Source organism: Sturnira hondurensis, unplaced genomic scaffold (genome assembly GCF_014824575.4).
Source record: "Sturnira hondurensis isolate 20B ecotype Veracruz unplaced genomic scaffold, ASM1482457v3 Scaffold0022566, whole genome shotgun sequence".
NCBI classification, from domain to species: Eukaryota; Metazoa; Chordata; class Mammalia; order Chiroptera; family Phyllostomidae; genus Sturnira; species Sturnira hondurensis.
Window position 1 is genome coordinate 5,758,616 of NW_028095197.1, and position 27,555 is coordinate 5,786,170.

The 27,555-nt window shown below is 37.6% G+C and overlaps 1 protein-coding gene across 5 annotated transcripts in view; it reads right to left on the minus strand.

Moving 5' to 3' along the window:
* The window catches only part of UBAP2 (ubiquitin associated protein 2), a 137,428-nt gene that overhangs the window by 52,128 nt on the left and 57,745 nt on the right, over positions 1-27,555 (minus strand). For 4 of the 5 annotated variants that reach the window (XM_037036191.1, XM_037036190.1, XM_037036189.1 and 1 more), the window contains 4 exons: positions 27,346-27,496; positions 25,932-26,009; positions 6,853-6,907; positions 5,187-5,290 (listed from right to left, as the gene is read on the minus strand). In XM_037036191.1, coding sequence (XP_036892086.1) covers positions 5,187-5,290; positions 6,853-6,907; positions 25,932-26,009; positions 27,346-27,496 — 388 coding nt within the window. The remainder of the gene's footprint in view (positions 1-5,186; positions 5,291-6,852; positions 6,908-25,931; positions 26,010-27,345; positions 27,497-27,555) is intronic. The other variant, XM_037036193.1, reaches the window with a different exon arrangement.

A 27,555-nucleotide genomic window follows, 5' to 3' on the forward strand; every position in this document is an offset into this window, starting at 1 on the left:
ATCACATAATTATAGTAAAACATAATAGACACACACGGCATTTATGCCAAATTTCTGGTTAAGTTCTATGGCATTTTTTATTATGATAAAATACACATTACACAAAATGTACTATGTTAGCCCTTTCAATTTATTTATTTATTTCCGACATTTTATTTCTTTTTAGATAGAAGGGGAGGGAGGGAGAGAAAGAGAAACAGTGATCAGTTGCTTCTCGTACTTGACTGGCCCAAGGACTGAACCTGCAACCCAAGCATATGCCCTGACCGGAACAGAAACAGAAACCTTTCACTTTGCCAGGCAATGCCCAACCAAATGAGCCACACAGGTCAGGGCCACTTTAATCCTTTTGAAATGTAGAATTCACTGGGATTCAGGACATTTGCAAAGTACTTAATGTACTACAACCCATTTCCACAAAAAATTTTTTTTCATTTTTTAAATTCATTTTTAATTGTTCATTTGTTTTTTTGGGGGGGTTGTTTGCTTTTTTATTAATGAGTTGTGAGACTTCTTTATATATTCTGTATATATTTTAAAAGTCTTTTTATATATATAAAAGAATATATTTTATGTAGTTTAAAAATCTTTTAAAATAGTTTTATAAATATTTCCTCCTAAACTATGCTTTGTTCTTTTGTTTTCTTTTTTCTCTTCTAAAGAATCAAGTTTTTCTTTTATGACTTTTGTTTATCTTTACCTAATCCAAGGTAACTAAGATTTGTTCCTCTATTTTCTTTGGAAGTTGTGCTTTTAGGTTTCACGTTTAGAGCTATTATCTACTTCCAGTTAATTTTTGTATACAGTATAATTTAAGACACTGAATTGTCTTTGAACCTTTGACCAAAATCAATTAGCCATGTACCTGTGGGTTTATTTCTACACCTGTAATTATATAATTAATCTCCCTCTATGCTTTCGTCAATTCCAGGTCTTGATCACTATAGCTTCAGAGTAAGTTCTTGAAATCAATGACTGTTGAGTCTTTGAATTTTGTTGGGTGTTTTTCCCCCCACAAAAAATTGCTTGGGCTATGCTAGTTACTATACTTTTCTATAAAAATATTGGAATCAAGTTGTCAATTTACACACAAAATCAACTTTCTGGGATTTTGATGGAACATGTACTAAACCCATGCATCAATTTGGGGAGAAATAATATTTTAGTAACAGAGTCTTCTAATTCATAAACATTGAATATCCACCCCTCTGTTGAGGTCTGTTTTGATTTTTGTCAAATTTCCAACATACAAATCTTGCATGTACTTTCAGATTTACACTTAAATATTTCATGTTTTTGTGCTACTATAAATGGTACTGGGCTTTTTTCTTTTATTCCAATTTGCGATTGTTCATTGTACAGAAACACTGTATCTTGATTTTACTGGTGTTTACACAACCATACATACTTGTTGGGATTCACTTATCTCTTTAAAAGGGTAATTACTGTACATGAAACACATCACAAGTTTAAACCTCACTTTATAAAACAATGGGGACAATTTTGATGTGGTGGACTACCACGGATGAATAAATCCAAAGAGCGTCCTGGCTGGTGTGGCTCAGTTGACTGAATGCCAGCCTGCAAACCAAAGGGTCACTGGTTCAATTCCAAGTCAGGGCACTTGTCTGGGTTGCAGGCCAGTTCCCAGCAGGGAATGCACGAGAGGCAACCACACACTGATGTTTCTCTCCCTCTCTCCTTCCCTTCCCCCTCTAAAGATAAATAAATAAAATATTTAAATAAATAAATAAATAAAAATTAATAAAATCTTTTAAAAAATAAGTTCAAAGAGCAAGTCAGTAAAAACTAAGCTTCATAACAGTAGGACTTAAAAATATATAAAATTAGCCCTGGCTGGTGTAGCTCAGTGGACTGAGCACAGCCTGCGAACCACACGATCAAGGTTCGATTCCCAGTCAGGGCACATGCCTGGGTTGCAGGCCAGTTCCCAGGAGGGGACTCACAAGAGGCAACCATACATTGATGTTTCTCTCCCTCTCTCCTTCTCTTCCTCTCTAAAGATAAGTAATAAAAAATATATATATAATTATATATCCTTTCACTTATTATTTTATTGAATCTTGATTTTATATATTAGTATGAGTTTATATATTTTACGTTTTCATAGCTACAAGTCTTATCATCTGGCATATCATTAGATTTCTTCATAGACATTTGGAGGTTTTTTAATGTAGTAAACTATTTTTTAAAAGGTTTTACTTACTTATTTTTAGACGGAGGGAACGAGAGGGAGGAAGAGAAGGAAACAACAATGTGTGGTTGCCTCTCATGTGCCCCCTACAGATGTGGCCCACAACCCAGGCATGTGCCCTGACTAGGAATCCAACCAGCAACTCCCTGGTTCGCAGGCCAGTCAGTGCTCAATCCACTGAGCCACACTGGCCAGGGAGACATTTGGTGTTTTTTGAAGCCACCAAATTTTTTTCCATTTCCTCTTTGTTAATGGTTTGTAGAAATATGTTCACTGAGCTTCTATGCAGTACCTTTTATTTATTTATTTTTTTAAAAATATTTTATTTCTTTATCTTTAGAGAGAAAGGGAAGGAGAGAAGGAAAGAAACATCAATGAATGGAACTGGCCTGCAATCCAGGCATGTGCCCTGACTGGGAATTGAACCGCGATCGTGTGGTTCGCAGGCCCACACTCAATCCACTGAGCTACACCAGCCAGGGCCTGCAGTACCTTTTAAAACTCACTTTAATTTTAATAGTTTATCTATAAATTCTTTTATATCATCAGAAATGACAGGTTTTTTTCCTTCCTTTCCACCCCTATGAGTTTCCTTTATTCCTTATTACAATGGCTAAAACCTCTGGTAGAGTAGTAATAGAAAGAGTGACAGTAAGCCCTTTTATCTTGTTCCAGGAGAAAAACACCCAACATAGCACCATTAACTGTAATGTTTACATTAAGTTTTATAGATGGCCTTTATTTGATTAAGGAAGTTTCCTTGTAGTCCAGATTTGCCTGGCTTTTTAAAAAAATCAGAATGGCCCTGAACGGTGGCTAAGTTAGTTAGACAGTCATCTCATATACCAAAAGGCTCTAGATTTGATCCCCAGCTGGGGCATATATGGGAAACAACCAATTTATGTTGCTCTCTCATCAATGTTTCACTCACTCTGTCCCTTCCTCTCTCTCTAAAATCAATAAATTTATTCTCAAGTGAGGATTAAAAAAAAACAAGATGGATATTGGTTTTGTTGAATGCTTTCCTTATTGAAACAATGAGAATTTTCTCCTTTATTCTGTTAAGGGAATTATATAAAACTCATTTTTGTTGAGATATAAATTACACAGCATAAAATCCGTCCTTTAAAGTATTCAACTGAGCAGTTTTTCGTATATTCACAGGTTGTGCAACCATTACAATGATATATTCCAAAATATTTTCATCATTTCAAAAAGTAATCTTGCCCTGGCTGTTGTGGCTCAGGGGAGTGTCAGCCTGTGAACCAAAGGGTCACCAGTTTGACTTCCAGTCAGGGCACATACCTGGGTTGCTGGCCAGGTCCCCGGTAAGGGGTGTGTGAGAGGCAATCACACATTGATGTTTCTCTCTCAAGAATTCTTGCTCCCTCCCTCCCCTTATCTAAAAAATAAATAAATAAAATCTTAAAGAAAAAAAGTTATCTTGAACATATTTCCTTCCAAAGGTTCCACCACGCTCATGGCAATTACCAACCTACTTTCTGTCTCTATGTATCTGCCTACTCTGGACATTTCACATAAATGAAGTCACACAATATAAAATACATGGTCCTTTACTACTGGCTTCTTTCACTCAGAATAATGTTTCCAAGGTTCATTCATGCTGCAGCATGTATCAGCACTTCCTCCTTCTTTTTTTTATGGCAGAATGGATATTCCATTGTATGGATAGCAGACATTTTACTTATCCACTGAAAGACATATGGTTTCTACTTTTTAGCTATTATTAGTTGTGCTTCTATAGAGAACATTTCTGTGAACCTTATTCTTCTATTATCCTGGATAAATATCTAGGAGTTGACTGTTTTTTAAAATGTTAAACAAATTTGAACACTAGGTATAAATTTACTATGGCTATGATGTGTATTATCCTTTTTCTATCTTCATGAATTCTGTTTTCTAGCATTTTGGCTTAAGACTTTACATCTGTGTTGAAAGTGAGACTAATTTCAAATGTTAGCACAAAATGTACTGCCATAAAGTATGTGTCTGTTGATGTTTCAATATCTATAATAAATAATTCATATCAATATTCCTTTTCTCATTCCTCCGACCAATTATTTATGCTGCTTCTCCTTCCCTTGATCAGTCTAACAATGTTTGCAAATTTACCTAGTCTTTTCATACTATCATTTATAACTGTTGTTGATAATCTCTATACAATCTTCAATTTCCAGTTCACTGACTGTGCTTCTGTGATACACTGTCTTATTTTTTTTTACCAGAGTTGGTGTTATATAGAAGTATCAAATTACTTCTTAATCAATACAATCACGAATTATCATGAACAAATCTTCCAAAGACTTCTGTTAAATAAACATGCCCAATTAACAATTATCTACCCATGAATTTCAGAAAAGAAATAATCCCAAAACAGCAGGATACAGAAAAACTTGCAAAAGTAATTGCTGCCTCAAACCCATCTATCATCTACCACTTTATCTGGCCAAATTTTAGTGTCCACTATTAACAATGCTAAGTACTTTCCATAAGAAGGGTTTTCTTAAGAAATTCTATAAATCCCTGACATGCTGACGGGGTAACTAGACTTATCAGAGGAATCACTTCATGAGTTATATAAATGTCTAACCACTATGCTGTACATGTGAAACTAATATAATATTGAATGTTGACTGTAACGGAAAATGAATTTTAATGAAATAAAAAAATCCCTGACACACTGAGATTTGAGTGTGAATTTCTGCTGATTTACACAGACTGATTACAACCTCTTCCTCAGAGTACATAAAGGAAAAAATTTCAATGCCTTATGATGAAATGAGGTTTGTAAGTGAGAGACTTTGGAGGTGTAAGAACAAGCTAATGGTAGTCTCAAAGGCAGAACAGCAGGCTGTTTTTCATTATTCTCCACCAGCACACTTTGATGTCATCTTGTGTGCACGTTAACTCAAACATTTAAAACACATCTCTGATAAGAATAGGCACTTACCACTTCCCTCATCTGCACCATTCTGAGCAGCTTCCCAAACTACTGGTTTTGTCCCACACCCATCTATAGATGGAGAATCTGAACAGTCTGCAGGATTAAATGTCCTGGGGTTTGAAATAAAGAATAAAGGCAAATGAAGCAATCACCAAGGTCACAAAATTAACTGTACATCATCTTCTCAAAACAAGTCCTGTCTCTTCTAAGAGCCACTATAAGGAACCTCACCTTTATTCTCCTATTTAATTATAGCTGAATTCTTCTGGCTACTTGGACACAGATCTTCTGGAAAGCAGAGTTGCCTAGGAACCTTCCATGCACTGTTACACAATATGATACCCTTATTTCCCTAAATTGCTGTCCTCTGCATCCTAAAACAGGTGTGGCTAAATAATCACTGCAGACAGCATGAGGGCTCTGTGAAAAGCCCCCCTGAAAACTAAATCCAGACTCAAATTGCAACTAGTCTTTTCTTTTGAAGTCAAAATCCAAGTTTGGCTTTGAACCTTTTACAACAGTTGTGTCTGAGCCTTTTTAAAAAATTGAAACAACAGATATAAATGTTTTGAAAAAGAAACAAAAATGTTTTGTTCAATACCTCTCCCTTTGGCTCATTAAAATCCGAAATTTCCACAACACACGGAGTTCTAACTGGAACCAAATTAAGTACTACCTATGAAACTTTCACAACAGAATTTTCTTTCTGACTTAATTAAGATATCATTAGCTTTTTAAAAAAAATCACAAATAATGTTTTTGAAAGTAAACAGCGAAATCCACAAAACAGTTTAAAACTACTGGGCTGGGCATACTTTTGGGGGGGGGGGCCTAAATTTTTAAGAGTTTGCTCCCAATGTTTTCACCCTTTATCTACAGGGAGCTCTGGCAAAAAACGGATGGCAGGAGGTACCACCTAAGGGGAGGGACCCCTACCAGTGCTGTTCTAAGGGTATGGAGAGACCAAGGGCTTTTCCTGGAACCAATTCCCTTCCTTTCTTGACTGTGATCCACACAAGGCTTATGTAAAATGCTTGAAAACTTTTTTCTAAATGTCTAGGAGAAGCTAATGTTTTAGACGCAGCAAAAAAGGAAAAGAACAGTAGGAAACAGTGAATAAACTACTGATTATACCTCTTATTTAATAATAGTATGGTCACCATTCAACATTACAATTCAAGAAAAACTATCACTTTGACATAAACATTGCATTTATTTACCACTCAAAGACTATTGCTGGATTTACAAACATAACTCTTACACAGTGGTTTTCAGCTATGAGTGATTGTGCACCTCCCTCCCAGGAAAGATGTGGCAATGTCTGGAGATATTTTTGATTGTCACGATTTAAGAAGGGGTGCTACCAGTATCTAGTAGGGAAAGGCCAGAGATGTTGCTAAACATCCTACAACGAGAAGGACACCACACCACCTCAACGAACTATTACCCAATCCAAAATGTCAACAGAGTCAGGGCTCAAAACTCTGCTCTGAGTAAGGCCCATTGTAATGCCATGTCATTTGCACTATTTTACCTTTCTACTACTTTCTCACCTTAAGTGTAGAAAATATCTGACTCACCAGAATAAATTTGGTATAGAAAAGAACAAGTAAAACCTTAGAGTAACAACTGGGGAAGGTAATAACTACAAAAACAGGATGACTAAACTTACCCCATGCCTTGGGTTGAGAATCTTCCTGCCCCTCTCCCTCTGCCACGTCCAAATCCTTTAAAACAAATTATAGTGTAAAATAATACTTGTGTCCTACACAATTACAATTTGACCAACTCCATCCTATATGCAGCTACTCAAAAACTACTGTCACTGTTCCTAATAGCACCATCATTCCCTCCAGTACACCCAATCTGTTGGTCCCTACAGACACAGCTGCCTACACAGCTATTGATTCAAAGGGCAGAAAAAAAATTGTCTGCTTGTATACTATTTGTCACATGTAGCAACTTAACTTAGGCAGATTACATTAAAATGTATTCTGGCTCTGACTACCAGTCAAGATGGAGGACCAAGTAAAAACAGCTTACCTACTCGCACACACAACCACAGCAAAAATTACAACTAAACTACAAAATAAGTTATCACCCAGAATCGTCAAAAAACCAAGCTGTATGGAGGTCTGACAACCAAGGAATTAAAGAAGTCACACTTGTTCAAACAGGTAGGAGGGGTGGAGACATGGAAGAGATGGTCCCATACCCACGTGTAGTAGATAAAAATTAGGAGGGGGATGTCGGGCATGAGGGGTCCAGACCTACACCAGACCACACAGCCTAGGGTTCCAGTGCCGGGAAGATAAGTCCCCATAACTTCTGGCTGAAAACAGTGTGGGGGTTGGGGCAGCAAAAGAAGCTGCGGGATTCTCAGACTCTCCTCTTTAAAGGGCCCACAATAGACTAGGACTCACTCCCTGTGGACGGCAGCAGCTTGAAGGGCATCAGAGCATGCAGGGAGAAACTGAGTTGTCTGGCATGAGGCAAGTGCTAGGGGCCAGCTTCCTTCCAGACAAAACTCCAGAGTCCAGGCAGCAGCCACTGAGCCGTTGCTGAGCCCTCGCTGAGCCTTCTACAGCACAGCTGCAGAGCTGCCCCACCACATCGGAGACTCCCATCACCCTAGTTCACAGGAGTTGCCCCGCCCCGGCAATTACATAAGGCTCTGTACCATCCAATCTGACATGCAGTTTTTTCTACATCAGGCCACACTACTAAGACAGGGAGTCAAAGTAGCTCTACACAATACACAGAAACAAACATAGGGAGGCTGCCAAATTGAGGAGAAAAAGAAAGACGGCCCAAATGAAAGAACAGAACAAAACTCCAGAAAACGAACTAAATGAAATGGAGATGAACAAACTATTTGACACAGAGTTCAAGACACTGATTATTAGAATGCTCAAGGAACTCACTGGGTACTTCAACAGCATAAAAAAGACCTGGGAAGAAATAACGGTTACACTAAGTGAAATAAGGAAAAATTTACAGGAAATCAACAGTGGAATGGATGAAGCTGAGAATCAAATCAATGATTTGGAACATAAGAAAAGAATTCAACTACTACTGGGGGGAAGGAATGTAGCAGATGGAAAACTTGGAAAGAAAAGAGCTGTGATCCCTTCCACCAAGAACATGCTTTCTTCAAAAGAACCACAATTCTGTGAATGCCAGTGGACTTTTTAACCCTGGGATGAGTTGCTCCAGCTTTTTTCCCTACACGCTCTGAGTCAGTAAGGTGCATCAGTACTTTCAGCAGAACCTGCCTTAGGCACTTAACCTTTTGTGGCTCAGACACGCCAAAACCGAAAAAAAAAAATGGCCTAAATGAAAGAACAGATCAAAGCTCCAGAAAAAACACAACTAAGCGACAAAGAGATAGCCAACCTATCAGATGCACAGTTCCAAACACTGGTAATCAGGATGCTCACAGAATTGGTTGAATTTGGTTGCAAATTAAATGAAAAAATGAAGGCTGTGCTGAGTCAAACAATGGAAAAATGTACAGGGAACCAACAGTGAAGGGAAGGAAACTGGGACTCAAATCAACGATGTGGAGCAGAAGAAAGAAAGAAACATTCAGCCGGAAAAGAACGAAGAAACAAGAATTCAAACAAATGATGAGAGGCTTAGGAACCTCCAGGACATCTTTAAACGTTCCAACATCCAAATCATAGGGGTACCAGAAGGAGAAGAGGAAGAGCAAGAAATCAAAAACTTATTTGAGCAAATAATGAAGAACTTTCCAAATCTGGCAAAAGAAATAGACTTCCAAGAAGTCCAGGAAGCTCAGAGAGTCCCAGAGAAGCTGGATTCAAGGAAGCACACACCAGGGCTCATAATAATTACATTACCCAAGATTAAATATAAGGAGAGATTCTTCAAAGCAGCAAGAGAAGCCCTGGCTGGTGTAGCTCAGTGGATTGAGTGCGGGCCTGCAAACCAGAGGATCGCGGTTCGATTCCCAGTCAGGGCACATGCCTGGGTTGCAGGCCAGTTCCCTGCAGGCCAACTCCCAGCAGGGGACGCACGAAAAGGCAACCATACATTGATGTATCTCTCCCTCTCTCCTTCCCTTCTAAAGATAAATAAATAAATAAAATCTTTAAAAAAAAAAAAGCAGCAAGAGAAAAGGAGACAATTACCTACAAAGGAGTGCCCATAAGACTGTCAGCTGATTTCTCAAAAGAAACCTTGCAGGCAAGAAGGGTCTGGAAAGAAGTATTCCAAGTCATGAAAGTCAAGGACCTACATTAAAGATTACTCTATCCAGCAAAGCTTTCATTTAGAATGAAAGGGCAGATAAAGTGCTTCTCAGATAAGGTCAAGTTCAAGGAGTTCATCATCACCAAGCTCTTATTATGTGAAATGTTAAAGGGATTTATCTAAGAAAAAGAAAATAAAAAATATGAACCATAAAATGACAACAAACTCAGTTATTAACAACCACACCTAAAACAAAAAGCAACCATTAGAATAGGAACAGAATCAGAGAAATGGAGATCACATGGAGGGTCATCAGCAGGGGAGGGGGAGAGAGGAGGAAAAGGTACAGAGAATAAGTAGCATAAATGGTAGGTAGAAAATAGACAGGGGGAGGTTAAGAATAATATAGGAAATGTAGAAGCCAAAGAATTTATATGTATGACCCATGGACATGAACTAAAGGGGCAAAGAATGTGGATGGGAGGGGGTGTGCAGGGTGGAGAGGAATAAAGGGGGGAAATGGGGCAACTATAATAGCATAATCAATAAAATATATTATAAAAAATTTCAATCAGAACAACAAGAAGAAAAAAAGAATCCAAAAAAAACAAGGATAGGCTAAGGAGCCTCTGAGATAACTTCAAGCATTACAACATTCACATCACAGGGGTGTCACAGGGAGAAGAGAAAGAGCAAGAAATTGAAAACATATTTGAAAAAAACAATGAAAGAAAACTTCCCTAATTTGGTGAAGGAGATAGATACACAAGTCCAGGAAATACAGAGTCCCAATAAGACAGATATAAAGAAGACCACAGCAAGACACATCAAAATAAAATGCCAAAAGATTAAAGATAAAGAGAAAATCTTAAAAGCAGCAAAAGAAAAGCAGTTAGTTATCTACAGAGGAGTTTCCATAAGAATGTCAGCTATTTTCTCAAAAGAAACTTTGCAGGCTGGGAAGGATTGGTAAGACATATTCAGAGTCCTAAAAAGTAGGGACCTACAGCCAAGATTGCTCTATCTAGCAAAGCTATAATTTAGAATCAAAGGGCAGATAAAGAGCTTCCCAGACAAGAAAAAAACTAAGAGTTCATCATCACCAAACCATTATATGAAACGTTAAAAGGAATTATTTAGGAAAAAGACGAAGACCTGGCAGGTGTGGCTCAGTGGACTGAGTGCCTGCCTGCAAACCAAAGGGTCACTGGTTGAATTCCCAGTCAGGGCACATGCCTGGATTTCGAGCCAGGACCCCAGCTCCCTTGGGTTTCTGGGGGCGTGTGAGAGGCAACCACACATTGATGTTTCTCTCCTACTCTTTCTCCCTCCCTTACCCTCTCTAAAAATAAAGTCTTAAAAAAATCAAAACTATGAACAAAATGGCAAAACATACATCTCTATCAACAACTGAATCTAAAAAACAAACTAAGCAAACAAAAAAAACAGAGACAGAATCATGGATAGGAGAATCATGGATAGGGAGAGCGTTTTGATGGTTGCCAGAAGGGAGGGACTGTGGGAGAATACATGAAGAAGTGAGGGGACTGAAGAGTACAATAAGCAATTACAGAATAGCCACGGGGATGTAAGTTGGGTATAGGAAAGGGAGTAGCCAGAGACTTATATGTGTGATCCATGAACAGGACCAATGGTGGGGAGGTGCCTGAGGGACTGAAGGGTGCTGGGTGGAGGGGAACCAAGAGGAAATTACTGGGGCAACTGTAATAGCATAATCATTAAAATGTATTTTAAAACATAAAAATAAAAATGAAAACTATTCTGGCTCTTTTAAAACCAGCTACTACAAACAACTTGACATTGCAAGCCTCTACTATAAAATAAAATGAGAACCAGAAAGAGGAAACTGCTAAGTAAGCTGGTAGTACTATACTATTAAATGCCATTTTTAATACTAGGACTTTAACCAATAACCCATGTGCCAGCAAGCAAGGCCACTGGCAAGAACAGAAAACTTTATTCAACAACTCTTTAGTCTTTCTTGATCAGAATCCTGGACTATGGATTAAAGACTTAACAACCTGAAACTATATAAATCTAAGAACAAAATATAGAACAAAAGCTTCAAAGCACTGAGTTAATGATTGGGTGGATATGACACGAAAGGCATAGGCAAGGAAGAAAAAGTCACATCAGATTTGTGTATCAAAACTTACTATCCTTTCTAACTTAGGCCTAGCATAATGGCTCCCAAAAAGATGGGCCACTGTGCCATCAATGAAGTAATGACCAGTGACTACACCATGAACATTCACAAGCACACCCGTGGAATAGGTTTCAAGAACCCTGCTCCCAGGGTACTAAACCCAAAAATTTGCCATGAAGGAGATGGGAACTCCAGATGTCCCGCATTGGCACCAGGCTAGGATGACGCCATCTGAGGCAAAGGAATAAGGAATGTCACATACCATATCCCAGTGCGGCAGTCCAAAAAATGTAATGAGGATGAAGAGTTTCCAAATAAGCTCTATACTTTGATCATCTATGTCCCTGTCACTACTTTCAAAAAACTACAAACTACAAACAGTTAACATGGATAAAAACTAACTGCTGATTGTCGAATAAAGCTATAAAAATTTTTTAAAAGGCACGAACAACAAAAATAGATGACAAACATCAACACAGTACAAAAGCAACCTGTAGAACATTGGCACACCACATATCTGACAAAGGAGTAACACTGAGAGAACTTGCACAACACAACAAAATGAACCACCCAATTAAAAAATGGGCAAAGAACTTAAATATTTCTCCCGAGAATATATACAAATGGTTAAAAAGCACACAAAAAGATTCTCAACATCACTCATCATTAGGGAAACCTGGTATCTATTATGATGGCTACCCTTAAAACAAAGAACAGAACAATAACTAGTAAGTATGAAGAGAAACTGAAACCCTTGTGCACCATTTGGTAGGAATGTAAAATGGTGCAGTCACTATGGAAAACAGTATGGCAATTCCTCCTAAAATTAAAAACAGAATTACCATATGATCCTGCAATTCCACTCAAGAGAATATGAATGAACACAGGGTCTTATCAAAAAAATAAGTGCTGACATGTTGTCAAACACTTTTGCACTGTTGGTGGGAATGCAGACTGGTGCAGTCACTGTGGAAAGCAGTATGGAGATAACTAAAAAATTTTAAATGGATATGGCTTTTGACCCTGCCATCCCACTTCTGGGAATATATCCAAAGAAAGCCAAAACAGTAATTCAAAAGAATACAAGTACCCCTATGTTCACAGCAGTGTTATTTACAATTGCCAAGACATGGAAGCAGCCCAAGTGTCCATCATTAGATGAGGGAATAAAACATGTATGGGAGGGGAGTCCTGGCAGATGTAACCGATTGTAGGAGGAGTCAGAAATGGGGCTGCAAAGGAGGACTGGCGCGGGGATTTAAATGCAGACGCGGCAGCCATTGGAGAGAGCGCCACACAGTTTTGGCAGACTGCAGACCCCTGCAGCTCTGGTAGAAGAGGCCCACGCAGCTTTGGGGTGCTTCCTTGGGCCGAGTGGCCTGGGAAGCAGGAGAGACTTTGCCTGGAAAAATGGGTACAAAGAACTCTTGCCAGTGGACCATGAGAAGGTGCCACAAGACTTTGGATTAACTGGAGATCCTGCTTGGACAGGGACCCACTGGACAATGGCAGCAACCTGAAACATAGACGTGTGGTTCTTTTCCTGAGTGAGATACGGTACCCCGAATTTGGGCAGGGGAGAAGGAAGCACTGTAGGCATCTGTGGTTATCCTAAAGGACTTTGATATATTAATGGGTACATTCGGTCACTACTTTAAGTCTGTATAGTTTTAAATAAACCTTTCCTTCCCTTTCCTTAAAATAAAAAAAAAAAAAAAAACATGNTTTGATATATTAATGGGTACATTGGGTCACTGCTTTAAGTCTGTATAGTTTTAAATAAACCTTTCCTTCCCTTTCCTTAAAATAAAAAAAAAAAAAAAACATGTATGGGACATTTACACAATGGAATACTACTTGGCTGTAAGTAAGAAGAAAATTTCACCCTTTGTGACAGTGTGGATGGATGTGGAGAACAATAAGGCAGTCAGGGAAAGATAAATATATTATTTCACTCATCTGTGGAATGTAATAAACAAACTGAACTAGCAAGCAAAACAGAGACAGACTCATAGGTGGAGAACAGATGACAGCTAGTGGGGGGTGGGAGAGGTTAGAGGATGGAGGGATTGAGCAAAATGAAAAAGGACTCATGGACAACAAGGTGGTGATTGCTGAGAGGAGAGGTATAAGGGGACTAAAGAAAATGGAAAAATATATAGTAAAGGGCCCTGGCTGGTGTAGCTCAGTGGATTGAGCACAGGCCTCTGAAGCAAAGGGTCACCGGTTCGATTCCCAGTCAGGGCACATGCCTGGGTTGCAGGCCAGGTCCCCAGTGGGGGACCCATGAGAGACAACCATACATTGGTATTTCTCTCCTTCTCTCCTTCCCTTCCCCTCTAAAGATAAATAAATAAAATCTTTAAAAAAAAAGAATATTTTCTTCTTTGTTATAATGAACAGTTACCAAGGAAGAAAGCAAAAGGAAAACACAACTACCCTTGGCAAGTAGGTTCATGTGCACCCATAACAAGAGAATGGTATGCATGTGACAAACTGTACTAACAGTGGTTAAATATTACTATCAGCAAAATTTTAAAATGGGATTCTGCTAAGAAATCATTAAATGATATCTAAATACATGAGCTAGAAAGCAAGATGTGCATAAAGAGGAGAAAGAATTTTATTAAAGAAATACATATCCTAAGATGAATAATTCAAAAAATCTTGAAAATCCTCTGAGAAAAGTCAGTATTGGCTACATGGACATAGTTAATATTTGCATTCAAGTATTAACCACAAACAAGGCAAATGTCTTAAGATTTTTCAAAAAACTGAACCCAAATTTTAGCAAGATAACAAAATTGTTCTTTCCTATTCCCCTGGCTAGTAATGTTACCAGTAAGATTGTTTTGTATGTACAAACAGCTATTTTCACCTAACAGCTCAAAATTAAGACCCAGGGTCTTTTAATAGACAAAAACAAGATTTAAAAAGATCACCTTAAAAAATAAACCAATATAATGACAAACGTTGTATCTTTTCTCCTAGCAGTTTTCTCTAGGGATTCTGCACTACATCTATAGTTTATGATTGCTCAAGTTTTCAATCGTTTAAACTGAGAGCCAGAATAGAAAAGGTGTTCATTTCCCTCAAAAAAAGCCAAAACTCAGGACAATCAACCAACTGCAGACATCCCTCCCCACTGGTGCCACGTAGTAACAGCCAAGCCAGTGGGAGAGCAACACTCATCTAGGACGACAGAAAGCAATCCCCTTCCCTTATCTTCACAAGACTATAAAGAGGGCTTTAATGATAGCCAAACCCACCCAGAAAGCACATGTACTTTTAATTCACCACTGCACACTCTGACTCATGACTAGTTCTAATGTTCTTTGTATGACCAAAAGTTCCCAAATAGTCAAAGCTGGTTCAGTGATAAAAAATTGTTGCTATGAGCTGTCCCCATGCCCAGAGACCTGTTCAGCCCACCTCAAAGCAGAGCATCTCTACAGCTTCTGTAACTGAGAGGCTTGGGAGTCAGGCAAATTGTAACTCTCTGTCCCTGAGTTATTATTATATTAAAGGATTATCTTTATATTATCTATTATATTCTCAAAGACGTAGGAATACACCTTCCTGGCCCTAAGCAGCATAAATTGGACAATTGACAACAGCAAAATACTCCTGGAATTCAGTGAGGAAGGAAGTTTAGAATCCACCCTTATATTCCATACATATTAGCTTTTTCCTTAGCAAGAAAGTATGATTATAAATGTGTCAAAAATTACTTCAGAAAAAATATTAACACTAGTGAATGAAAGTCTGATGTACTAGTGAATGAAAGTCTGATTTAAAAAAAGGATAGTTACAAAGTCTCAGAGTACTTATAAAAGGGGGAGGGGCTGTAACTTTACAAAAGAGAAACTAGGCAGAAACCACCTTCCTTAAATAAAAGCTAACATCACTAGTAACGGGATAAACCTACATCATGTTACAGCTATGGTCACTTTGTGGTACTCCTCCCAAAAATAACTAAGCTGAATGCTATGGGGAAGCTTCTCAGATTGGTACTGAAGGACATTCTATAAGAGCCCATATGCTTCAAAAGCATCAAGGGCATGAAAGACAAAGACCTTCCCAGAGTGGTGAACTGTTCTGAAGAACAACTTCAATCTAGAACAGACAGGGCAACAAAATCCAATGTGTGTTCCCATATTAGATCCTGGACCAAAATGTTTTCTTTTACTGCTAAAAAAACATTAGCAAGATAAATAAAAATTTCTGAATAAGGCTTTTACACTGTCTCAAGAGTAATTTTCTGACTCTATTATTTTAAGGTAGCTCTACAAGAGAATATCTTTTCTTCTTAGGAGACACACACTAAAATATTAAGGGGTAAAATGACATTATGTCTGAAATTTATACTCAAAGGTTTTAGAAAAACAATATGTACATACAGAGAGAAAATAGTAAAGCAAATGTTGTAGACTTGAAATTTGGGTGATCTAGATGAATGTTATACAAAACTGTATTTATTTCAAAATAAAATGTTAAAACCAAACCTTGACTGCTTCTTACTATATTTCATATGCCAATAAGTAGTTTATTCTATAAAAAAAAAACAATTGTTCACGTCTTCACTAGTTGTGCCTTTTCACACAGAATGTTCCTACCCAGATTTTTACATGGTTTCCTTCCTCCTCAGCTTAAATCCGGCCTCCTCATAGACCACCCCAGGCCACTCAAAGGAGACCCAATTGACAACTATTGACAACTATTGACAGTTAATCACATCACCAATCATTTTTTAAATATAATTTTTATTTAATTCTTGTTCAAGTACAGGTTTCTGTCTTATATTCCCAACCCTGCCCGCCCCCCACCCCATGCTCCCCGCCTCCCTCCCCTTTAGGTAAATAGAGAAGTGCTTTTCTTTGTCTCCCTCCTTCCCCACCCGGGATATAAAGGATCATGTCATAGTCACAGCAATTTCTTCTACAATGTAATAAATACCTAAATATTATATATTTAATACTAATATGTGACTCCAATTTCACAAGTATGAAATTTTTTAAAGATTTATTTATTTTTATTTTTATTTTTAGAGAGAGGGGAAGGGAAGGAGAAAGAGAAGGAGAGAAACATCAATGTGTGGTTGCCTCCCATATGACCCCTACTGGGGACCTGGCCCAAAACCCAGGCATGTGCCCTGACTGGGAATCGAACCAGCAACACTTTGGTTAGCAGGACAGCGCTCAATCCATTTAAGCCACACCACACCAACCAGGGCTAATAAATATGAGTTTTGTTCATGGATTAAACTCATATTTAGAAGTGCAATAGTTTATCACTATTTAATTACAAGAAACAACCTAGTTGTTCAGCAATTAATTCTGAATACTGCATTTCGTCAAATATTCTTTTGTACCAGGACCCAAGAAGGCACTGCAGAGGATTCAAAAATTAAGATGAGGGGGGTGGGCAGGGCTGGGAATATAAGACAGAAAACTATACTTGAGCAATAATTAAATAAAAATATATATAGCAAAAAAATTAAGATGAGAATATTAACACATATCGGTTGTTTGATAGTTACTTTTCAATTGTATTATACAGACCACATTCATGCATTAGTTTTAGAAGTAGATATAAAACAGTGGGGTAAGCAAAGGAATGAAAAAGGCTAGAGGGGAGCTACTGTTGCCTTTTCCACCACATTATTTTCTTCTGTCCAGAAAGAAACCACCCCCGCAACCTCAGGAAGTATCCACTACCTTACCTGACTCAATCTCAATGAAAAGACAAGACAAAAACAATACACATGCTGCCAAAAAATGCATCAATAAAAAAGATAAAGATATTTATTTATAGAAATAAAAGTATAAGGGAATGACTTGATTGTATCTTCTCACTTATTTAGATAACTTAAAAATAACTATCATGTAATCTAACCTTTAAGATGAGAGTGTCATTTCTAACACATAAACACATTCTAGTATAGCACAGAAATTCAGATAGCCCATATGAAAAGTAGTGTAATAATCTTTTTCTCCATAAAGCACATTCAACACAAAACTAAATAAAATAGCCAATGAAAATGAACTACTCTATAGAGTACAAAGGTGACAAATGGTGATGGAAGGAGACCTGACTTGGGGTGGTGAACGCACAACACAATGAACAGATGATGTGTTTGTTGCACATCACAATGAACTGTGCACCTGAGACCTGTGTAATTTTGTTAACCAGTGTCACCCCAATAAATTCAATAAAAAGGAAAAACAAATGAACCACTTTAAATTTTGTATTATTTTGGAGCTCCTAAATATACAAGACAAAAAATAAACAGTTTTACTTTAGAAAAAATATACACCCAGAAATATAGATCCATAAAAGATGGAAGAAGATATGATAGGAAATAAAGGCCTATGTCATACAGAGCCTGAAAGTCTAAACTACCTTAAGGAAAGAAGTCTTTTAAAATTATTTCTAGCCCTGGCTGGCATAGCTCAGTGGATTGAGTGCGGGCCTGCAAACCAGACAATCGCGGTTCGATTCCCAGTCAGGGCACATGCCTGGGTTGCAGGCCGGTTCCTTGCAGGCTAACTATCAGCAGGGGACGCACAAGGGGCAACCATACATTGATGTTTCTCTCCCTCTCTCCTTCCCATCTAAAGATAAATAAATAAATAAAATCTTTTAAAAAAATTAAAAAAAATAAATAAAATTATTTCTAAAAATACACTGATGTAGACTAGAAAGAACAGCACCCGTACACTATTCTCTATAAAACAGTTAATTCCTCTCTGCTTATCTCTTTCCCACTTTTCACAATAATGGTTGAAAGAACAATTTCAACTGCTGCTTCCCCTGTATCGTCAAACAAATGGCCAATGCCAACAGAGGCCCACTCCTTCCAATGGATTTTTACTGCCCTGGAGCTGTGCTTCAGAAAAGCCCTAGGAAAGCTCAGTGGGACTGCCAACAGCCAGGAGCCTCTCTTTTCACCATGGACAATCTATCAAATGGCCTGCTAACAAACATACTTACCTGATATCCTAGCATTTCAGCCTTAACCCAATTCCTTGGCCAAATTCTCAACTTCAATTCCAATACCCAAACATCTTATGAAAGATTTACTCTATAGGAATAATCTTCCCAGTGGTTCAGCTCGAATCTGGCTCCTTCCCTCTCTTGTATAAAAATATCTAGAGGGGCCAATTGATCTAGCAAAGAATGAAGACAAAAAACAATTTGGTCTCAAGAGCTGGTTTCATATCAAGCTAGTGTTAAAGATTTTGACTAGAAAAATTAAGTTCCCATTTTCACCTACCAAGTGCAAATGGACCATATCTTTTGATTGTCTGCATGCTGCTCCTATTCCCTGTTAATTTACCAATGGGAAAATTAAGTGAACAACCAGCACAGAGTCCAGAAAAAAACATGAGGTAAAACAAAGACTTCATCTTTGACATTTATGAGTTTTTAAAAATTTTATGGTGATTTTACTTAGTCTGTTACGTTTTCCTTCTTTTAGTTTTATTTGCCTAAATAAAAGCAAAGTAAACATATCAACTTTATCTCAAGTTACTGGCACTAATCGACCCAACTCCCATCCATATTCATGTTCTCCAACTCACTGGCTACCCAGTAGGACGGGTTTTTACACCAATAAATCTGTCCCATTTGTAACAAGAATCAGTCTTTCATCAGCCTTTAATTTTTAACTATGTTCCTAAGCAACCAATACAAGTATTGTCACTCAATCCTTACTCTCAAAGGGACAAACTGAGGGGGTGGAGTGGTGGAATTCACCCACGAAGACCCTTTCTCTAAGAAACCCATTAAGGCCAGAAGGATCTCAAGGATCAAATACCCCGGAAAAGAAAAACCTTTCCCTCATAAGACACCCCAATTCTTATGTATTCCTGAAACCTTGAAACAAAAAAATTCCACAGCAATTTCTTCTAACTGGAATAGAGCACTAAGGATTAATTAGACACATGACATTGGTATTATACTGTGAGTACCCTGACCTAAGAGGCATAATAAAATTTAGTCACCAATAACAACCATTCTATCTTTTCTGTTACCTTCTGTTTTCTTTCTCTTCCAAGGTGGGCACTTTGAGGTCAAAGGCCTAAAAACCAAGAAGCATAGATGCCATCCATCTTCCTTACCATCTTCCTATCCTTGGTGTGACAACAGTAAATTTGGAATTTTCTTTATAAAAACATGTTCCTAAATATACACAACAGTAAGCAGCTCTCCTGGAACTATACTTAGTTTTTACTAATTAGTACATGACATATGACAAAGAACTTTACCCAGAACACTCCAAATCTCATGGATTTTCAACATGGTCTTCAACTATCCTCAAGATTAAGTCAGTAAAATTCAGGAACACTTCTAGTTAAGCAGTAGATACTTAATACCAGCTACACAATACAATTTGATAGCCAAGTACCTTTGAACAGTCAACATTTCTAAAGTTCCAAAGGTTTTCAGACCAACTATCAAGCTTAGTTTTCAAAAAGCAAAGACCAGAATACCGAAGCCAGCCCCGCACAACTGCCACTCTTCCTTAAAGAGTCCATCACTATCTCACAAAACACACAACTCACAAGACTCCTTTCCACAAACTTTAATTATAGAAAAATTGTTACAAGTGTCACACTGATTCTTGGTCCCCTAAAACAAATAGCAATCATTCAGGGAAAGGTAGAAAAAAACTAGAGATATAAGGGAACCTGATTTTATTTAATTTCAAAAGTATGTACTACAGTCCATATTTTTTAAATATTTATTTATTTTTAGAGAGAAGGGAAGGGAAAGAGAGTGAGAGAAACATCAATGTGTGGTTGTGTCTCATGTGCCCCGGACTAGGGACCTGGCCCACAACCCAGGCATGTGCCCTGACTAGGAATTGAACCACCAATCCTTTGGTTTGCAGGCTGGTCCTCAATCCACTGAGCCACACCAGTCAGGGCACACTACATATTTTTGATGCTATTAAACACACTCCCATATTGTGATATGCATGATCTTTTGTATAATAGAGATTATCACATCTTAGCACACATTATAAAAAATTATAGGTTAGCATATTAAAGGCATGCTGTTTTAAAATATGTTTAAGCCAACACCATGCACATAAGGCAAAAATTGAGTGGGAAAAGCATGACTTACTGAAATTTTATCAACTCTAAATATTTTAGCAGATTTGATCACAAAGGTAGATTAGCATTCTGAGAGACAGCCTCTGTAAAGCCAGCAACAGGAGCCCACAATGAAAGAATAAATGCAACAGAGCTAAAAAACTGTTTTTAAGGTACACACTTTAATCCATTAATTTGAGAGAAAGATGGGGGAGAAAGATTGTTCTACTTATTTATGTTCGTTGGTTCTTTCTTGTACATGCCCTTGATCCCTTGACCAGGGATCAACCACAACCTTGGCATTTCAGGATGATGCTCTAACCAACTGAACTACCTGGCCAGGGCCTAAAGTATATACTTTTAAAAGCATGTACTTGTTTTTTTAAATACACTTTAAAATTTGTCTAATACCCAAGAGATCAAAATTAACCACATAGAGATAAGAGTAAATTTGGACATTAAATAACTGCCCACCCAACTTGTGGGAAGGAACATGTTACATAAAAAAAGAACATTTAGCCCTGGCTGGTGTAGCTCAGTGGATTGAGCACCAGCCTGCGAACCAGAGGATCGCGGTTCAATTCCCAGTCAGGGCACACACCTGGGTTGCAGGCCAGTACCCATCGCAAGCCAGTTACCAGCAGGGGGCGCATGAGAAGCAATCATACATTGGTATTTCTCTCCCTCTCTCCTTCCCTTCCCCTCTAAAGATAAATAAATAAAATCTTTTTAAAAAAGAACATTTATTCTTTTGATTATGAAAGTGATGTAAACTATTAGTCTTGAACCATTATTCACTTACTATCAAACTGGACTTTACTAATAGTCACTGAGCAAAAAAAATTGTGGTTTTGTGCATACTGAGTGATTTAAAGAAACCTCCCAACACTGACTAATACAATAGCCTGTTTAAATATATTTTAATATGTGTTATGATGTAAAAATTGTATCTCTGTAAGTCAGTTATATGTGGGGGAGGGTGGACAGATTTTTTTTTAAAGTCTAACTGGGTTTATAAAGAGTCAATCTGAGTTCTTTACCCATCACTTTACATCCTTCCTTAAAAGTAAACACTCCTGAATTAGGGATCTTAATGGCAAGCCCATGTCATCCCTATATTAAGATTTTACTTGATTTTGCTCCTATCAATCCAGTCTCTCATAAACTATTCAATAGTCCCCACTAGGAAAATGGACTTTGTTTCAGGACTACCCACTAGTTAAGTCCTTCCAGTTTTCGTAACAGAAAGTTATTTACCTCCACCTCTAATATTAAGAAGTTTGTCATCCTTGAGAAGGGAAAGTGGCAACAAGGCAAGACAACCACCTACTAGCCACTCTGTCTCCCTGAAGAACCCTGTTCCAGAATAAGAGAACTACTGGGCTGGCCAAAAAATTCATTCGGTTTCCCTGTAAGTTACTCTACTAGTGTTTAGCTGTCTTTAACTTCATTGAAAACAGTTTTGTTAGATTATATTGGGACAGCTATCATGTCAATGTACATTTAAAAACATCAAAATTGGTGAATTTTTGTACAGCCATTTTCATACTGAAGATAGAAAAAATAACACATTTTCAGCATATTACACTTTATTATTTCAAGAAAGGAAAAACAACTGAAATACACAGAAAAAGGATTTGTGTAGTGTATGGAGAAGGCACTGTGACTGCTCAAACATGTCAAATGTGGCTTGCAAAGTTTCATGCTGTAGATTTCTTGCTGGATGCTGCTCCAAGGTCAAGTAGACAGACCAGCTGAGGTTGACAATGATCAAACCAAGACATTAATTGAGAACAACCTCAACAAGCATGAGGAAGACAGCCGACATACTCAAAATACCCAAATCAATAAAATTATTGGTGAAAATGAAAAATATGTCTTTTACTTTATGGAAAAAACTAAACAAGACTTTTTGGCCAATCCAATAGTTCAAACCTGAGCAAATAATCTGGTCCCCTCTGTAATCTGTAAAACGAGAGTCACGACAACAATCCTCAATGGGTTTTTACTGACAAATTAAAGGAAATCCATGTAAATTACTAGCAAAATGCCTACCATACAATCAAACACTCACGGTAAATGTTATCTATCTAATATTTGTTCCATTATGGCCAACTCACAGAGAGAAAAACACTCCAGAATTAAGTAATTCTAACAATGTAGATAAATACCACAAAAACTATTTTACCAAAAATAAAGTAGTAGCAGGCCTAGCTATAGCCCTCTACATCTGAGAGACAAAGTAAGGTCCCTGAGCAAACTATTCTTGTCACAAAAAAATTTGCACTGTGGAGTACTGAGATCAGTACTGATTGCAGTACTGAGATCTTTCAAAAACTAAAAAATAAAAACCTAGATATGGCCCTAAGCACTACAGCTCAGTTGGTGGGATGTCATTACACAAAGCAAAAGGTTGCCAATTCAATTCCCAGTCAGGGCATATGCCTGAGTTGCAGGCCAGGTCCCTGGTGGAGGGTGTGTGAGAGGCAACCAACCACACACTGATGTTTCTCTACCTCTCTCTCTTTCCCTTCCCCTCTCTCTAAACAAAAATTTTTTTAAAATATTTGAAAAATAAAAAAATTTCAATTACACTAATTCTAAACCCACCGATATATAAACTCGTTTAAAAAATTAAAAGGAAGCACTGGCTGGTGTAGCTCAGTGGATTGAGCACAGGCCTGTGAACCCAGAGGTTCGCAGTTCGATTCCCAGTCAGGGCACATGCCTGGGTTGCAGGCTGGTTCCCTGCAGGCCAACTCCCAGCAGGGGATGCACAAAAGGCAACCATACATTTTTAGTATATGTGCTGCCGAAGCAAGCACAAGGCAACCATACATTGATGTATCTCTCCCTCTCTCCTTCCCCTCTAAAGATACATAAATAAATAAAATCTTAAAAAATATATTAAAAAAATTAAAAGGAAGGCATAAAAGTACCTTCTGGTGCAATGCAATATATTGTAGAATACTCAACAAATACCACCTACGCTTACCTAAAAAACTGAGGATAAATCACAGTAAATATGAGGGCTAGAAAAATAAGCTAAATGACACAAGAAACAAAAATACAAATGCAGAATGTAAAACATGACATCCTGTAGAACAAATGACATGGTTCTAACAATAAATCAATGTAAACAGAAAAAAGTGGAGGTACAAAAAAAAAGTGGAGGTACAAAGATGGGGAAGAACTACTCCAGATTAAAGAGAATTAAAATATGTAATGTACACATCTTGTCTGGATCCTGATTCAAAGAAATTAATTATGAAAAGACATTTTATAAATACCCAGGGAAACTTACGTATGGTTTGAGTATTGGATAACAAAAATCTACTATGACTTTTTTTTAGATGTGAAAATAGAATTATCGTTACATATGAAACTGTCTACATTTTTCATAGTAATTAGGGGTAAGTGACCCAAAAATATATATTTGATACTTTCAAATATTTCTGCAGAGAAAAGAAGAAAGAAATGACAAGAGACAAAGTAAATATGGCTAAAATCCTTAAGCACTGTTGAATAAGAGTGAGGGGACATGGGGATCACTTAACTACTCCATTTTTGTCTGTAAAAATTGGACATAAAATAAAAAAAGGCAAGAAAGCAGAATTACAATTAAAATATGCTCGATAATTCTAATCTTATTTTGACTGCACAAGGCAAATTAGTACAAGGGAAACATCGATTGGTTGCTTCCCACATGCCCCCACCAAATGAGGACCTGGCTTGCAACCCAGCATGTGCCTGGATAGGAAATCGAACCAGTGACCTTTAGGTTCTCAGGCCGGCACTCGATTCACTGAGTCACTTCAGACCAGGCTATTTTTGTCTGGAATCATTTGCCTTTGGCCCACCGAGTGGAAGTTTAGTAAAGTATTATAGGATGAGTGAACAGCAACGGGAATTGATAGCATAGTACTACCTACATTACTGCTACACTTAATATTTCTGAAAAATTCTGCCACTATAAAATGCTCATTTGGAGAAGAGTCACAACCACACTGGATAATGGATAAAATATAATGTCAGTCAATTCAGGTAGCTCATGCACTGAACGAAAACAGGGTCTGTACATTATTACATCACATACTTGTAATCTGGAGAAAATTCAGTCACAACTTTAAGATATATGAAACTAAGATATACAAAACTATACTGCTTTTTTTTAACGAAGATTAAGATTTTATTCATTTATTTTTGGAAAGAGAGGAAGAGTGGGAAAAGAGAGGGGGGGAAACATCAAAAACATCAATCAGTTGCCTCTCATACACGCCTCAACCAGGGACTAAACCTATAACCCAAGCACATGCCCCACCAGGAACAGAACTGGCAATTTTTCTTTCACTCAGCAGGACAACACCCAACCAACTGAGCCACCCTGGTCAGGGCTGAAACTACATTCTTAGAGTGGCTTAGTGACATCTCAAATTAATAAATGTTAAAAAATGATTACTAACAGGACATGGTTACGGGGAAGGGATAATATATGGGCAAATAACTTTAATTTAAAACCAGTGGGTAAAACACTTTTTTTCCTCAAAAGTTTTAAAAAACTGATTTAGGGGGAAAGGGAGAGAGAAAAAGAAAAATATCCATTTGTTGTTCTACTTTATGCATTCATTCATTGATTCTACTAAGTGCCTGCCTGGGGCTTGAACCCACAACAATGGCGTATCAGGATGACACTCCAGGGAACTGAGCCACCTGGCCAGTGCTAAAATACATTTCTTTTCTTTTTTTATTTTTTAAAGATTTTATTTATTTATTTTCTGATAAAGGGGAAGGGTGAGAGAAAGCGAAGGAGAAAAACATCAACATGTGAGAGAAACATCTACCCTTGCCTCTCACACATGCCCCAATCAGGATTCCAGGCTACAACCCAGGCATGTACATGCATCAGAAATTGAACTGGTGAGGTTTGGCTTTGCAGGATGACACTTGACCAACTGAGCCACACTAGTCGGGGCTAAAATACATTTCTTAAAGTCCAATGTAGAGAAATAAATAATAACATTTGGTCAGAAATTCAAATTTTAAATTATTCATATAAGGGGTCTTCATAACTCATTTGAAAATAACCAAGTTTCCTCAAAATTGCATAATCCAATCACTTCATTCATGTAGACATCCGTAAACAAATCAAAAGGTTTCAGAAGATGAACTGTTCTTTCAAGTCACACTGCCATGTCTTAGTGCCTTGCACAGCGAACAGCCTGCCTCCTTTTCCGATCACAAGCATCTCCTTCCCCCTCATTGTCTTACCTCTGCCGCGGGCTCGCTTGCCACGGTCTGAAGGCTTGTCTCCTTGACTGCAATCAATTCCATTCTCTTCGCCTCTAACTAAGAAATTAAAAAGCACCTCTTATACATAATCATACCAGATAGCTTATTAAAGGCAAAAACAAAAAGTCTTTTTTTAGAAGGCTAAAATTTAACCACGGGGTTCAAAAAAGAGGAAAAAGCAAAACCAAAGTTGCTCAAAAACTGAGTGGTAGCACATTTCCTTATTAAATCACAGGTGAAAATTCTAGAAATAAATTTAAATGACATACTTTTTTTTTCTATTTAGACTTGCTTTCCCCTAAAGTAAGATTTGCTTCAAAAAGCCACTTTTGTTATTCAACTATATAATACACAACACATTTGCTCACCGGTTAGGTGTAAGGTCTGCAAAGGCATACAATAACAAAATAACACCACCAAGGAAATATTAAATTATTGAAGAAATTAGTGTTAGAGACAGGTTTTTACTGGATAGTATCCAGAAGATGCCAACACAGTCTTTTCTTCTCCTCATATATGGAACAGCATTAATGATTCTACACAACACAGAAATTTTATGAGTGACATTGGCATAGCTTGTTCCTTTCATCTTCTTTCAGGGACTGACTAAGTCCTGTGAGTTGTCAGTGAGGCCTTTCTAGATGACTATTTCACTTAAATCTGTCACACCCCCTCCCTGTAATCCCCATCTCTCTGCCTTTGTTTTTCCCCACAGCATAATTTCTACATAACACCATTAAAATATATTAATACAAAATGTTACATCTCACTCTACCTGCATTAAAAGGTAAGTTTTCGGAGGACAAAGATTTCTATATTATTCATTGCTGTATGCCTGTGAGAGTACTGATGACATAGTAGGTACATAATAAATATCCGTGGAATAACCTAGAAAGTCTCCAAGGTGGCATGTTAAATATTTACATTTTATTCATTCATAATTTAGCTACTTTGGTATGTCTATACAGCAGGTTGTTCTTTCAGTTAATGATGCCAAAACCTGAGTCGAATGTTAAGCACAAAGAAAACCTTCCCTATTCAACAACTTTCCACTTAATTTAACCTTTGCCTATATCATGAGTATCCACAAGTGGGGAAGAATACACAGCTTCATCTATCAGTTAATGAAAATCCTCTTTTAAAATTAGAGGATGCACTTCATTCACCACAGCAGGCAGTCTTACCTACCTACCTACAGCCCAGGTTAGCACTGATAGGAAACTGCATCACTTACTAAGTTCACTAAGTTCATTAGAATCCAAGTGTTAAGTGTAATAACAAATGATACATTGAAGAAGTGGATTTGTGGGCATTTGTTGACCTACTCTTTCAGAGTTTCAATGTGTACAAAAATTTTCATCATAAAAAGTTGAGGGGGAAGGTCTATACTTACATTCTCTCCCACGATTGCCACCTCTTCCTTTGCGGTTGTTTCCACGTCCACGGCTCACTTCTCTTTCGTTCCTCTTCTCTCTATTCTCTTTGTTTTCTGAACTTTCTTTTCCAAAATTCTTCTTCTTCCCCCCTACAGTCTCCCATGAAGTCTACCAAAGATAAGAGTTGTTATTCAGAGTTGTCATTCAAAGTGTGTACAATTATGAAA